The 15,602-nt window shown below is 43.5% G+C and overlaps 1 protein-coding gene across 3 annotated transcripts; it reads right to left on the bottom strand.

Annotated features, from left to right (window-relative positions):
• Positions 1–653: 653 nt before the first annotated feature.
• On the bottom strand, positions 654–15,540 carry bag4.L (BAG cochaperone 4 L homeolog). 3 transcript variants are annotated; one of them, XM_018253596.2, is made up of 5 exons: positions 15,214–15,540; positions 7,387–7,479; positions 7,022–7,279; positions 5,045–5,275; positions 654–3,520 (listed from the first exon to the last, which is right to left on the bottom strand). In XM_018253596.2, exons 1-5 carry the CDS (start codon positions 15,388–15,390, stop codon positions 3,062–3,064), a joined length of 1,218 nt encoding a protein of 405 aa, XP_018109085.1. In that variant the 5' UTR covers positions 15,391–15,540; the 3' UTR covers positions 654–3,061. The 3 variants fall into 3 exon arrangements, with proteins under 3 accessions (XP_018109085.1, XP_018109086.1, XP_018109087.1); XM_018253597.2 differs by having other exon boundaries at positions 5,045–5,272; XM_018253598.2 differs by lacking the exon at positions 7,387–7,479.
• Positions 15,541–15,602: the final 62 nt, after the last annotated feature.

Raw genomic sequence — 15,602 nt, 5'->3', positions numbered from 1 at the left:
AAACAAACATGGCTGGGTCTTCCAGTGTGCAAACAAACATGGTTGGGTCTTCCAATGTACAAACAAACTTGGCTGGGTCTTCCAGTGTGCAAACAAACATGGCTGGGTCTTCCAGTGTGCAAACAAACATGGCTGGGTCTAACAGTGTGCAAAAAAACATGGCTGGGTCTTCCAGTGGGCAAACAAACATGGCTGGATCTTCCAGTGTGCAAACAAACATGGCTGGGTCTTCCAGTGTAAAAAAAAACATGGCTGGGTCTTCCAGTGTGCAAACAAACATGACTGGGTCTTCCAGTGTGAAAACAAACATGGCTGGGTCTTCCAGTGTGCAAACAAACATGGCTGGATCTTCCAGTCTGCATACAAACATGGCTGTAGCAAACATCATTGAAGAATACCCATAAACAAGGCAAATACTGAGCTCTTTTGCATGAGTTAGAGGTCCATATACAGTGCTGCCCAGATCCTTTAATATCTGATCTTGACTTGGTCATATATTTATCAGATCTGGCAATGATCCAGACGCTTGTATAACGGGTTAGTGTGGGGTCTCCTATTTGATCAAAGATGTGAATCTGGTGCTCATCCACCAAGAATGCTGGGCACTGTTGAACATACAAATAAAGAAAGCAGCAAGGCAAGCCTTTCATGGATTCATTCAAATATGGCTTTATTTAGCAAATGTAACAGGTTTATGTCTTTTTACATTTTTTACAGGATAATCTAAATTTCCCCCAGTGCAAGCTAACGACCTTTAGCCCAAAACAGCACAACGCTTAGTGAGCTTCAAAGGATTTGTAGGATAGGGCAACAGTGATTTGTATACTTTTGTCATACGTTACGCTATACTTTGCAATAAGGTCGGACAACTTGAATCATGTGACAACACCATTTTCCTGAGTTTTCTCTTTGTAACTAATTAAGATCATTATAACAACATTTAAGATTGTCATTTTTTTTTCTTTACAAGATAACCCCAAATCTCTAGGTTCCCGTACTGGCCTCCATTCTGCACACGCTATACAATATAAATAAGATTTCCCTAACACAAGGCTGGCGATAGAAGTCTTTGGGCAGGAGGGAGTCCTAAAGAAGATAGCTGTGCCCCATCATCTCTTATAAATAGCTTCTTTTTTTTTTTACACAAGGGTCTGATAGGTGGCTTTACTTAATCAATGCACAACAAGTAGGCACATGATAGAACATAATCCAAGACGCTCTCTTTACAATATGGCTGCAAGGAATACTCGATAGTCCCTGGGAAGATGCTACCAGCTGTGCCTGGGCTGAAGGCTATGGACCCAACAATGATTTAGACATCTAACTGGCTGTGTACAAGGCAGGTGCCTAAGCCTCCTCTGTAGATCTGTACCCAGCAGATACAGCTTGATCCTCACTAGTTTAAACTCTGTTTGACAGATAAACATGATCCCAGGTAGTAAGGCTTATGGCACACGTAAGTGATTCTCAGTAGCACCTCCTTTGGTTCTCATTCTCTTGAACTGCCTGAAATCTCTGGTAGAGGTGCTTTTCAACCCTAAAATTGTTTTCGGGCTAAAAAGTATCTGCACTGGCTATTTCAGGCATTTCCCATTTAAATGATGAGAAGAAGTCTCAGTAAAGTTATGGAGAATTCATTAAAAACTACATTATAACATACCTATCAAAAGATATGGCATCTCGAAGCCCAGACCAGCGCACCCCTGATAGTCCAGCAGTGGCTGCTCTTATGCATTGGGGAGCCAATTGAAATGAGTATACATTTCACCTAAGCGTGACGTCAATGTAATTACCATATATACTTCTTTCTCATTGGCTCCTCAACACAGAAAGTAACCAGCGACCGTTTTCATTTCTCCAGCACCAGTGGTGGGGGTGCTCAGGATTATCAGCGAGCACATATTACTCAATAGGTTATTTTGAGGGATTCTGTCATATCTAAATTCGCAGGGATGCCTTTTCTTTCATTTAAAATTAATGAAAACCGGGGTGGTTTTTGCCACTTTTCAGCCAGCTGAGAATCCCAACAGCCCTAAAAGATGTGACACATTTAACATTTCTCCTCTGGCAAATGTCATGAATAGCCGGTTCCAGCAGCAGAACATGCAAATGTGCTTTTGGGTTGAAACCTTGTCCCAAAAAGCTATGGCCAGTTTACATTCATTTAAGTGATAGGTGGCATAGAGGCATCCGGCCTTTCTCTGGTTGTTAAAAGGTGGTGGAGAAACGTTACATATGCCATAGGCCTTATTGTGTGCACAAGAAATTCACTAGAAGTAATACACCCAGCAACAGATAAGGGTCAGGGCTGCCCTGCTGCATAATTTAGTAGATGAATTTTCCACGAGTTAACGGCAGCATGTATTTTGTTCTACCGACATGCTGTTTCTGAATAGGGGAGAATTGTGATACAGTACCTTCCAAAATTAAACTGCACACACTTTAATATATGAAAAGTGGTTTATTCAACGTTTCAGCCCTTCAACTCGGCCCGTCTTCAGGAAAAAGAAGACTGAAGGGCTGAAACGTTAAATAAACCACTTTTCGTATATTAAAGAAAAAAAAGTGTGTGCGGTTTAACTATATATATATATATATATATAAAACATACCCATACATTCTGGTCCATGAAGCAGAGCAGGGATGAAGCAGAGGCAGCTCCTTTCTAGAGGAATGATGGCAGTGTACCTTTAACATAACCGACCCTTTTCAATCAAGTCTTTCCAGGGATGTGTTCTTCAAGTTTCTGGTATAACGAAAGCCATTTTAAATTGTCATAATAATAATAATAACAATGAATGCCTAGGTGAGCAGTTTACGTTGTTTGCCTTTCCCCCACATTATTACAAATACAAATCCTGCTTCTGCCATTAGGATTATCTGTGATATCGGGACAAGCCTAGTGCTTTCTGTACATGCTTTTCCCAGATGGACACAGTTCAGTCTAATGGCTGCTGGTGGTGTCATTAAAATCCAGATATTTCTATCATGTCTGGGCGTCCCAAACAGTCCCACATATGTTTCAGTCTATCCCAAGGGACCTTGCAGGGTTTTTGTCCAATTAAAACCCCTTTCTCTCCAGTCTTTCTAGGATGGACTGCAGTTTGTTCACAGCTTCTTTCCTGGCCTGACGGATGTTTTCCTGCCCTCCAGTCTCTACAGAATCTAATTCCAATAACTGCTTGGTCAGCAGCTCTTCCAAATAGCGGTAACTCATGTCGGTTTTCCGCCCCACAAATTCATCCACCTCTCTCTCCAGATCCACCACCTTCTCTAAAACCTGGTTAATTTTAGCAATGGCCGGGTGATTGTGCATGGGATCAGGATCAACTTCTTTGGCTCTGCTGGCAGGTTCTTGGCTTGGAGGTTCCTTCCTGTTGTACATTTGGGGGGAGCCGCTGTAATATGGAGTTGGGGGATTGGGCTTGGGTTCAGACGGTGCAACGGTTTGGGGTGTCTCAGGGTGGTAGGACTGATAAGGAGGTCTTTGTCTGTTGTAATTAGGGGCCTGCGATGGATCCTAAAATAATAATAATAATCAAACAGTGTTTACATATTGAAATGTATAAAAGGAAAAAAGAAGAACCTGATTATTGTTATATGGGGAGACACTCTGCATAGCGGTTACCTAAAATACCAAGGTAAAAGACATAAAATAGTGTATATTGCTGTATACTGTGAATTCAGATATCACCAGCAATAAATAAAAACACAAGCCAGTCAAGTGGTACCTTTTATGTGCAGAAACAAAAAGGAGCATGAACCTGAAAAACAGTGTTTCTACTATGCCCCCATCTACTATCACGTTCTCTGTTTTGCTTAATTTTAAAGCCTGGGATTATGTAGTGAAGCAGTAGCCCGAGTATTTATAAAGTTACAAAAACTTTATTAGGACATACATTAGCCTGATGCGTTTCGTGACTGAATGGGCACTAAAGGTGGCCATACACTGAGATATCCGCTCGTTTAGCGAGGTGGGCAATATCGGGCTGATCCGATCGTGGGCCCTAGGGCCCAACGATCGGATCCTAACGCATGGGAAACGGGGGTTGGATTGCGGGACCGCATCAACGAACAGATGCGGCCGCGATCCGAGGGGATTTTTCGTCCTATCCGATCGAGATCTGGCCGACTTTCGGCCAGATCTCGATCGGTGAAGCCCGTCGGGGGCCCCATACACGGGCCAATAAGCTGCCGACACGCTCTGTCGGCAGCTTTTATTGGCCCGTGTATGGCCACCTTTACTCATAAGCCTATGAGTAAGTGTCCATTCAGGAACAAAACGTTTTAGGCTAATGTATGTCCTAATAAAGTCTTTTTAACTTTATAAATACTCGGGCTACTGCTTGACTAGAAGTGGGTCTCTTCCTATTTGAATTTTCTGTATATTTCCTGAGACGATTGGTAACCCTTGGACTGGGGGTTTTCCTGGGATTGACCACTTTTTTCTTCTCTATTTGATCTATGATTTTTGTTCAAAGAACAGAGCTACACACCATTGTTTATTTGATTGATTATATAGTGTGGGCACAAAGTTGACCCCATGTAACCCCTGTCAGGTGCATTCTATCCTACGGTTTTCTGTGTTAGGGTGACTACACCTACAGCTTGGGGTATGTGAGCAGCTCTCAATAGATCCAAGCTTTGTCTAATGCCAGCTTCCCTTTAACTGTCAGCAAAACAGATTCCACATTTTTATCATTTTGGGAAAATGTATTATTTGGCTGTTTATACTCCATGTGCAGTTCTTCTCAGGGGGGGTCTATGTATCACGGTGTGTAAAAAAAAAAAAAAGGGGTGAAGCATTACCAGTGATAGTGCTCATAGCAATCAATCAGATCTTTACTTTTATTTCCTGTTGAAATCTAATTGCTGATTGGTTGCTCTGGGCAACATCACCCGCTTTTTACACAGCATAATAAATAGACCCCTTAGTGATAGTAATCACTGCACCTGGGGTTACTGCCTCAAAGCATGCACTCATTATCCATAGATAATTAACAGTGCAGGTCATTAAGACAGTCTGAAGCTTAGCTCTACTTACCTTTAGATCATACGAAGCATTTGGTATGTCTGCTCCAGGCCATCCTGCTCTGCCCCCGGAGACATAATGAGTGTTAGCTGGATTGTGGTGAACTGGAGGAGCAGTGGGCCAGTGGTAAGGGTTAGGGACACCATAAACCCAGCCTTCACCTTGGGGGCTGTGCTGAGGCATTGCTGCTTGGTGGAGGCCAGAGGCTGCTTCTTGGTACTGGTAGGGAGGCACCGTCTCCTGCTGAAAGTAAGGAATCAGATTGGTTCATTGGTTTGATCAGTTGATCCTTTTAAAGGACAAGGAAAGTGTAACTAAAGTAGCTAGAAATGTTGTACGTTATGTTTTGTGCTTCTGTACCAGCCCAAGGCAACCACAGCCCTTTAGCAGTAAAGATCTGTGTCTCCAAAGATGCCCCAGTAGCTCCCCATCTTCTTTTCTGCTGATTCACTGCACATGCTCTGTGCTGCTGTCACTTACTGAGCTTAGGGACTAACTTAAAATATACAGTACACATAGAATAGAAATGTCACAGTAAAGCGGATTAGTAATTAATGTGGATAATTAGAACATGGCAGCACAGAAACCAGCGCAATTAGCATCAGAATTTAATAATCAGCCCTGTAGCATCAGCTTATATTACAGACCAACCTAATTTTCTGCTGGATAATTAGTGACGAGCCCTAAGCTTAGCTTCTCAACAGCCAATCAGAGCCCACTGAGCATGTGAGTGTCACAGACACTTTCCAAGATGGTGACCCCCTGTGACAAGTTTGAAGTCCTGGATCATTGCTGCTATTGACAAGCTGAAATTTTAGGCTGGTGCAACAAGTTCACTATATAAAACATGGCATTTTATCCCTATTCATTTGTAGGGTTAAGTTCTCCTTTAAAAGTCTGACTATTGTAATGTGTTGTTTCTTGAAAGATAAGATTAATTCGACAAATAGTATTCAACACAAAACGGACATTGTTTTTATCTTATATATTTTTACTTCCTCGTTCTGAAACAATCCAGTTTCCCATATGAACAGATTGTTTACAGGGTCCCTGACATTAGCAATCAGCTGCATGTACAGAATAGCATTGACCCACTTATGTTTTCTAAATACACCTTGCTGCATATACCAAATAATACAGAGGATTTGCCCTCTGCATTAGGGAATCGTAAGAGTAGTGTCTGTATCTATTATATGACTAAATGTTAGGAATCTGCACCACCTTAAAGGGATCCTGTCATTGGAAAACATGTTTTTTTCATAACGCATCAGTTAATAGTGCTACTCCAGCAGAATTCTGTACTGAAATCCATTTCTCAAAAGAGAAAACAGATTTTTTTATATTCAATTTTGAAATTTGACATGGGGCTAGACATTTTGTCAATTTCCCAGCTGCCCCCAGTCATGTGACTTGTGCCTGCACTTTAGGAGAGAAATGCTTTCTGGCAGGCTGCTGTTTTTCCTTCTCAATGTAACTGAATGTGTCTCAGTGAGACATGGGTTTTTACTATTGAGTGTTGTTCTTAGATCTACCAGGCAGCTGTTATCTTGTGTTAGGGAGCTGTTATCTGGTTACCTTCCCATTGTTCTTTTGTTTGGCTGCTGGGGGGGGGTGATATCACTCCAACTTGCAGTAAAGAGTGATTGAAGTTTGGCAGAGCACAAGTCACATGACTTGGGGCAGCTGGGAAATTGACAAAATGTCTAGCCCCATGTCAGATTTCAAAATTGAATATAAAAAAATCTGTTTGCTCTTTTGAGAAATGGATTTCAATGCAAAATTCTGCTGGAGCAGCACTATTAACTGATTCATTTTGAAAAAATATTTTTCCCATGACAGTATCCCTTTAAGGTCACTGGGAATCCCTGTTATGTCATCAGTGATGTCTTGGATGGTCCATCCAATCACAATCTGCTTCCCAATGCAGATCATTGCTGTAGCTCAGGGGGCAATGGGAGTCCTGCTTGTTTATACATTTCATCTTCTTACCTGATGAGGGGCATATGGTGAGTATCCCTGCGGATTCTGGGAGACACCTTGATAGCCGTGCTGAGGAGGGTAACCCCACTGAGGTTGTGCTTGAGGGTTCCCCACGGATTGCTTGTAGGGATCGACTGAATAAGGGGCTTGTGGAGGAGGTGGGTAGTACTGATTTGGCTGAGGGACACAAGCATAAGTGGGATTCATAGAGTTTGGGGCATAAGGAGATCCATAGGAGCCATTTGTATAAGATTCCATCCTCTGCACCTAGAAATTAAAAATAAACATATAATGTACCGGCAGAAGAGTCACCTATGTAGCAATGAGCCCTTAAATATGAGCACCAAGATCCTGTGTCATAGATCTATACACACCTGATCTCCAGCAGGGTAGTTAGCGGGATATGGATGCTGTGGATGGCCAGAACAGGACCAGTTGTTTGGACTGTAGCTGGAATATGTTGAGTTCTGAGAGAATAGAAAAACAGGAAGTGGGGGTTCTACCTACATTCCATGGATGCTATCTACAGCCACCGAGTCTACGTTAGTATTGGCTGAAAGCTACACGTATTATGGGCTTTTTTGAGCGGAAAGCAACACCAGTTTTTTTTATATATACAGATATGGGACCTGTTATCCAGAATGCTCGGGACCAGACTTCTAGATAATGGATCTTTCCATAATTTGGATCTTCATACCTTAAGTCTACTAGAAAATCCTTTAAACATTAAATAAACCCAACAGGCTGGTTTTGCTTCCAATAAGGATTAATTATAACTTAGTTTGGATCAAGTACTGTACAAGGCACTGTTTTATTATCACAGAGAAAAATTAAATATTGGATTATTTGGATAAAATGGAGTCTACGGGAGACCATTCCGTAATTCAGAGCTTCTGGATAACAGCCATTCCGTAGTTCGGAGCTTTCACAAAAAAAGATAACAGTGGTATGTCTTTCATTTCCCAGCTGCTCAGTACTGGGGTGTTTTCTGAACAAAGAATTATAGTGAAGCAGTATTCAGTTGTATGACATTAAATCGAATGTGAAAAACTGGCTGTGCAAAAACTTGGGTACCCTTGTAATTTTGCTAATTTAAATGCATGTAACTGCTCAGTACTGACTACTGGCAACACCAAATTGGTTGGATTAGCTTGTTAAGCCTTGTACTTCATAGGAAGGTGTGTCCAATCACGAGAAAAGGTATTTAAGGTGGCCAATTAAAAGTTGTGCTTCTGTTTGACTCCTCTGAAGAGTGACAGTATGGGATCCTCTAAGCAACTCTCAAAAGATCTGAAAACAAAGATTGTTCAGTATCATGGTTTAGGGGAAGGCTACAAAAAGCTATCTCAGAGGATTAAACTGTCAGTTTCAGCTGTAAGGAATGTAATCAGGAAATGGAAGGCCACATGCACAGTTGCTGTAAAACCCAGGTCTGGCAGACCAAGAAAAATAAAGGAGCAGCATATGCGGAGGATTGGGAGAATGGTTACAGACAACCCAAAGGTCACCTCCAAAGACCTGTTCGATCATCTTGCTGCAGATGGTGTATCTGTACATTGTTCTACAATTCAGCAGCTGTATGGCAGGGTGATGAGAAAGAAGCCCTTTCTGCACTCACGCCACAAACAGAGTCGCTTGTTGTATGCAAAAGCTCATTTAGACAAGCCGCAGTCATTTTGAAACAAAGTGCTTTGGACTGATGAGACAAAAATTTAGTTATTTGGTCATGACAAAAGCACTTTGCATGGCGGAAGAAGAACAACGAATTCCAAGAAAATCACCTGCTACCTACTGTCACATTTGCTGGAGGTCCCATCATGCTGTGGGGCTGTGTGGCCAGTTCAGGGACTGGGGCCCTTGTTAAAGTCGAGGGTCGGATGAATTCAACCCAATATCAACAAATTCTTCAGGATAATGTTCAAGCATCAGTCACAAAGTTGAAGTTACACAGGGGTTGGATATTCCAACAAGACAATGACCTGAAAGTCAGCCAGAATCCCTTCGGATCGTGGCTGCATCTGTTTATTGATGTGGTCCCATGATCCAACTGACCGTATTGCCTCCATTCTAATCTGATCAGCCTATTGCCCATCTCAAAGTGGGCATATCAGAGAGAGATCTGCTCATTTGGCTAAACGAGCGGATCTCCCTGTGTATGGCCACCTTAAGGCATTTTTAGCTTAAGGCACAATTTGTCTCAATGTCCTAAATATAAATATATATAAGCTTTACAGAAGAGGCAGACCCTCCTGACTTACAGGTTCACCTTCGCACCCACCACATTAACATGAAAAAGAACAGGTATGGGATCCGTTATCTAGAAACCCGTTATCCACAGGGCTCAGAATTATGGAAAGTCCATCTCCCATAGACTCCATTTCATCCAGATAATCCATATATAATTTATAATAAAACAGTACTTGTACTTGAACCCAACAGCTTGTACTTGAACCCAACTAAGATACAATTAATCCTTATTGGAAGCAAAACCAGCCTATTGGGTTTATTTAATGTTTACAGGATTTCCAGTAGACTTAAGGTATAAAGATCCGAATTACAGAAAGATCTGTTATACAGAAACCCCCAGGCCCTGTACAAAGAAAATGTGATTAATCACCTGCTATATCAAATATAGGCTTGCCTTCCATATACAGTATACAGTGGTGAATATCGTATCTTACCTTAGGGAAATTAAGAGGAAAGTCTGAATCAGCTTTAGCTGGTGTTAGAATAACGCCTGTGTGTATGCTACCTGGAGATGCTGGTTATGCCATTGTGTAAGGGGCCGGGCTAGTAGGAGGAATAGTCAGTGAGTCAGAGGTATGAAATGACAAGCAAAGGAACGTGCCACGGCAGGTACCTCCCTTACGTCATTCACTGAATGGTACATACTGACGGACGTTACTGTGCGGCTTTTGTTTGCTATAATAGTAATTACGCATCACAAGGGTGGATCCAGTGCTGATTAGGTGATCACAGCTTAAAGAAATGTGCCTCCTGTCTCCAAATGTAATTATATGAGTTATAGGGAGTCAAGCATACACAGAGCAGCCAGGATCCTCTTGCCACTGACCATGGGGGAAAATGAATCAAGCACTGTTGCTTTAAGAATCCAGACTGTATATCGCTAGACCCAAGAAAGCATTAACCCATGATAATATTTTGGAATGTGCAGGGAGTTATAGTCCAGCAATTTTTAATGTGGTTATAAAGTTTTATATCCCCTTTATACTGAGCAAAGGTGAATTTTGTGAGCGGCTTCTTGCTGAAGGCACCAAAATCTAGTTTAAAGGGATTCTGTTGTGATTTTTATGATGTCGTTTTTATTACTAAATGACACTGTAAATAATTCACTCTACGATATAAAATTTCATTCCGAACCAGCAAGTGTATTTTTTTTTTAGCTGTAATATTGGTGTGTAGGTGCATTTCAGGTAATTTTGCCTGGTCATGTGCTTTCAGAAAGAGCCAGCACTTTAGGATGGAACTGCTTTCTGGTAGGCTGTTGTTTCTCCTACTCAATATAACCGAATGTGTCTCAGTGGGACCTGGATTTTACTATTGAGTGCTGTTCTTAGATTTACCAGGGTGCTGTTATCTTGTGTTAGGGAGCTGCTATTTGGTTACCTTCCCATTGTTCTGATGATGGCGGGGAAAGGGAGGGGGTGATATCACTCCAACTTGCAGTGTAGTGGTAGTTTATCAGAGCACAAGTCACATGACTTGGGGCAGCTGGGAAAATGACAATATGTCTAGCCCCATGTAAGATTTCATGTAAAAAAATGTGTTTGCTCTTTTGAGAATGGATTTCAGTGCAGAATTCTGCTGGAGCAGCACTATTAACTGATGTATTTTGGAAAAAACATTTTTTTCCCTTTAACAAAAGTCTACATGAGCAGAGCAGACCTGTTCACTACCAGAGTTCACCATTGCCTTTTGGCAACAACAGCCCCCTCCAGTCCCCCACTGTCACCCAGCACCTATTTCTGGAGGGTCTCACTGAGCAAAAGACCTTCTTGGATAAAGCCATCTCTTCCTACTAGCCTTGATTGCCATCACTGGCTCCTTCAGCTCTGAAGTCATCTGTATCCCACAGATGTTATTTATCTAAACAGCTCTAAATATCTTTCATGGAATTTTAGGTTCACAGCTGCTAAACAAGTTGTTGTCTCTTAATCCGACTCGACACCATATTTCAGAACAGGTCTAAAGGGGTTGTTCACCTTTGTGTCAACTTTTAGTATGTTGCAGAGAGTGATATTATGAGACAATTTGCAATTGGTTTTCATTTTTTATTATTTGTGGTTTTTAAATTAGTTTGCTATTTATTCAGCAGCTCTCCGGTCTGCAGTTTCAGCAATATGGTTGCTACGGTCCAAATTACCCTAGCAACCATGCCTTGAAATAAATAAGAGACTGGAATATGAATAGGACAGGGTCTCAATACATTTGTAGCCTTATATATATTTATTTTATTATTTATTTATTTGTTTTTAGGTGGGGTCAGTGACAGTTGAAAGCTGGAACGAATCAGAAGAAGGCAAATGATTCAAAAACTATAAAAAAAAAGAAAAAAGAAAAAAATTAAGGCCAATTGAAAAGTTGCCTAGAATCAGGCATTCTATAATAATTAAGTTAAAGGTGAACCAACCCTTTAAGTTTAGCCCTGTAGACAATGTCTCATTATAAAATAATCTGATTAACTTCTCTCCAGGAAGGGACATTGTAAACTGGATCAAGGAAGTCAGTGGCATATATTTAGCCTGGTGCTTTACACTTTGATGCAACTTAGTAACATCAGAGCACCAACTGTCAGTCATGCACCAACTGTCAGCAGGGCAGCCATCAGGGGGGGACAGGGGGGAGAGTTGTAGGGGGCCCCGACCACGCCACACTTACTTGATTAGCCGGCCCCCCATCTTTCTGAGAGCTGCTGACTTTGGGAAGGCATGGACGTTTAAGGGGCCCTGGCCACTAATTTTCTTATAATGTGTGGGGGGGGGCCCTGGCTAACAATTTTGGCCACCAATTTTTTTTTTTTCATGCGGGGTCCTAGCCACCAATATTTTTTAATGGGGGGGCCTGGTCACAAATGTTTTTTTATGGGGGCCCTGACCACCAATAACTTTTTACTTTTTATTAACATGTGGGAACCCTAGCCACCAATATTTTTTTTTGTTCTTTTACTGTGTGGTGGGGAGGGCGGACCTGTAGGTGGGGCTTGCGGTGGGCGTAGTCCAGGGGGGCCAGGAAATTTTGTCGTATGGGGCCCTGCAATTTCTGATGGCAGTCCTGACTGTCAGCCATGGAGAAGTAGAACAATTAGTATTGGGACACATGTTGTTTATCAACACTTAATCTGGAGCCTTTATTACGGATTTCTGCCAATAACTGTATTGGCAGGTGACAATTAGGCAGGAAGAAAGATCTGAAAATAAAAGACAACTGTGTAGGAAATAATAATTAATTCACTGGCATTTACCTACTTGGAAAGGAAAAGGTAGACATGAGAGATAAATTCACTCAGGACTGCGAGGCTGCTGCACAAGATCATTCAAAAACAGTTACATTCTGTGTTTGGTGTTTAAATTGCTGTTGGCCTAAAGGTGGCCATAGACGCACAGATAATATCGTACAAAGTGAATTTTCGTACGATATTCGGTGGGAAAAGATCCGACCGATATCAACAGAAGACTTGAATACCGGTCGGCTTGTCGATCAGGCTGGACGGAAAATTTTGATCGGGCGCCTTTGAAGGCATCTTAACATCGGCCATTGTTAGTGCGGAGTCGCCAGATAAAGTTAGAATTCTACCTGTATATCTGATGATTCAGCTCTACACGTGTGTATTGAAACAAAAAATCTTTCTTGGAATGATCTTTTTTTTGTAATTGTTACGTCTATGGCCACCTTTAGGCACATGTGAAGCTTCCGTATGAAACTGCTGAAAGGAATTTGTCCTGCCCTTACTGCCTTATACGAGTTCATTGTGTAATAATTCCAATCAGGTATCTGTCTGCATCACACAGATTGTATCTGTATGACTGTAATGATATTATATGTATTATATGTACCCAATACAACTAGAAAGAAATCTCTCATAAAGCCCCCAATCTTATGTCTTGTCCCCTGCCCCCCAATGTCATGTCCCCTGCCCCCCAATATGTCTTGTCCCCTGCCCCCCAATATGTCTTGTCCCCTGCCCCCCCAATATGTCTTGTCCCCTGCCCCCCAATATGTCTTGTCCCCTGCACCCCCAATATCATGTCTTGTCCCCTGCCCCCCTAATATCATGTCTTGTCCCCTGTCCCCCCAATGTCATGTCTTGTCCCCTGCCCCCCCCAATATCATGTCTTGTCCCCTGCCCCCCCAATATGTCTTGTCCCCTGTCCCCCCAATGTCGTGTCTTGTCCCCTGCCCCCCCAAATTTAATGTCTTGTCCCCTGCCCCCCCAATATCATGTCTTGTGGCCTGCCCGCCCAATATCATGTCTTGTGGCCTGCCCGCCCCAATGCCATGTGTTGTCCCCTGCCCCCAATGTCATGTGTTGTCCCCTGCCCCCCAATATGATGTCTTGTCCCCTGCCCCCCAATATGATGTCTTGTCCACTGCCCCCCCCCAATATCATGTCTTGTGGCCTGCCCCCCCAATATCATGTCTTGTGCCTGCCCCCCCAATATCATGTCTTGTCCCCTGCCCCAATGGCATGTCTTGTCCCCTGCCCCCAATGTCATCTTGTCCCCTGCCCCCCAATGTCATCTTGTCCCCTGCCCCCCAATGTCATCTTGTCCCCTGCCCCCCAATGTCATCTTGTCCCCTGCCCCCCAATGTCATCTTGTCCCATGCCCCCCAATGTCATGTCTTGTCCATTGCCCCCAATGTCATGTCTTGTCCATTGCCCCCCCAATGTCATGTCTTGTCCCCTGCCCCCCCCCAATGTCATGTCTTGTCCATTGCCCCCCCAATATCATGTCTTGTGACCTGCCCCCCCAATATCATGTCTTGTCCCCTGCCCCCCCCCAGTCATGTCTTGTCCCCTGCCCCCCAATGTCATGTCTTGTCCCCTGCCCCCCAATGTCATGTCTTGTCCCCTGCCCCCCCAATGTCATGTCTTGTCCCCTGCCCCCCAATGTCATGTCTTGTCCCCTGCCCCCCAATGTCATGTCTTGTCCCCTGCCCCCAATGTCATGTCTTGTCCCCTGCCCCCCAATATCATGTCTTGTCCCCTGCCCCCCCAATGTCATGTCTTGTCCCCTGCCCCCCAATGTCATGTCTTGTCCCCTGCCCCCCAATGTCATGTCTTGTCCCCTGCCCCCCAATGTCATATCTTGTCCCCTGCCCCCCAATGTCATGTCTTGTCCCCTGCCCCCCAATGTCATGTCTTGTCCCCTGCCCCCCCAATGTCATGTCTTGTTCCCAGTGCCAATGCCATGGTTTGTGCCCAACAACATCAAAGTTTTGGTGAGATTATCCTCCATTTGTCAAGATTACTGGTTAATGGGGATGTTTATTGGTCCCATTAAGGGATTTCAGCAGCTATCTGGAAACCAGGCAATGGTTTGAAAGTGAGACTGGAATATAAACAGAGGAGAGTCTAAAGAGAAAGAAAAATGATACAGAGAAACAATAGCAATAACATGGTAGCCCTACAGAGGGACTGTATAGAGATGTATAGGGACTGTATAGAGATGTAAAGGGACTGTATAGAGATGTATGGGGACTGTATAGAGATGTATGGGGACTGTATAGAGATGTATGGGGACTGTATAGAGATGTATGGGGACTGTATAGAGATGTATGGGGACTGTATAGAGATGTATAGGGACTGCATAGAGATGTAAAGGGACTGTGTAGAGATGTATGGGGACTGCATAGAGATGTATAGGGACTGTATAGAGATGTATAGGGACTGTATAGAGATGTATAGGGACTGCATAGAGATGTATGGGGACTGCATAGAGATGTATGGGGACTGTATAGAGATGTATAGGGACTGCATAGAGATGTATAGGGACTGCATAGAGATGTATAGGGGATGTATAGAGATGAACACACAGGCAGATATAAAATCCACGTGGAATCTACAAACTGGCCCCTCCCCCCATTCTGCTTCAGGTCAGGCTGTTGTAGTTAAAAGGCTGGAGGGCCGCAGGAGACACTTTACCTGATGACTTTGCTTTCTGACTTATCCTATTACTCACCTGAGCTCCCGGGGCTCCACCCCCTGTCCCTCCTCCGGCCCAGCTTCTCTCCGCCTCCTGTGGGAAATATCCAGTCCTCCAGGCTGCCTCACCTTCCCCCCGCTGCCTGGCCAGCACATCGGCACCTGCACCTCCATAGTATCCCCCACCTCCCTCCACATGCCTGTGCGCGGACATCAACCCTTCAATTCAGGGAGCCGGAGACTAAGCGAATGATTACTGCGCCGACGCGACCAGTAAGATTCTGGCACCACGCCTACAGCCAATCAGCGCGAACGTAGACACCAGACAGCCAATCGTTCACAAATGCGCTCTGTTAGAAACGCCCTTGTCTGCCGCTTGCGGCCAATGAAAAGTGAGGAGGAACTGATTGTCATCCGGGGTCATTG

The sequence above is a fragment of the Xenopus laevis genome, chromosome 3L (assembly GCF_017654675.1).
Source record: "Xenopus laevis strain J_2021 chromosome 3L, Xenopus_laevis_v10.1, whole genome shotgun sequence".
NCBI lineage: Eukaryota > Metazoa > Chordata > Amphibia > Anura > Pipidae > Xenopus > Xenopus laevis.
The sequence above is the reverse complement of the archived record's forward strand: the minus strand, read 5'-3'. Positions and strand labels throughout refer to the sequence as shown.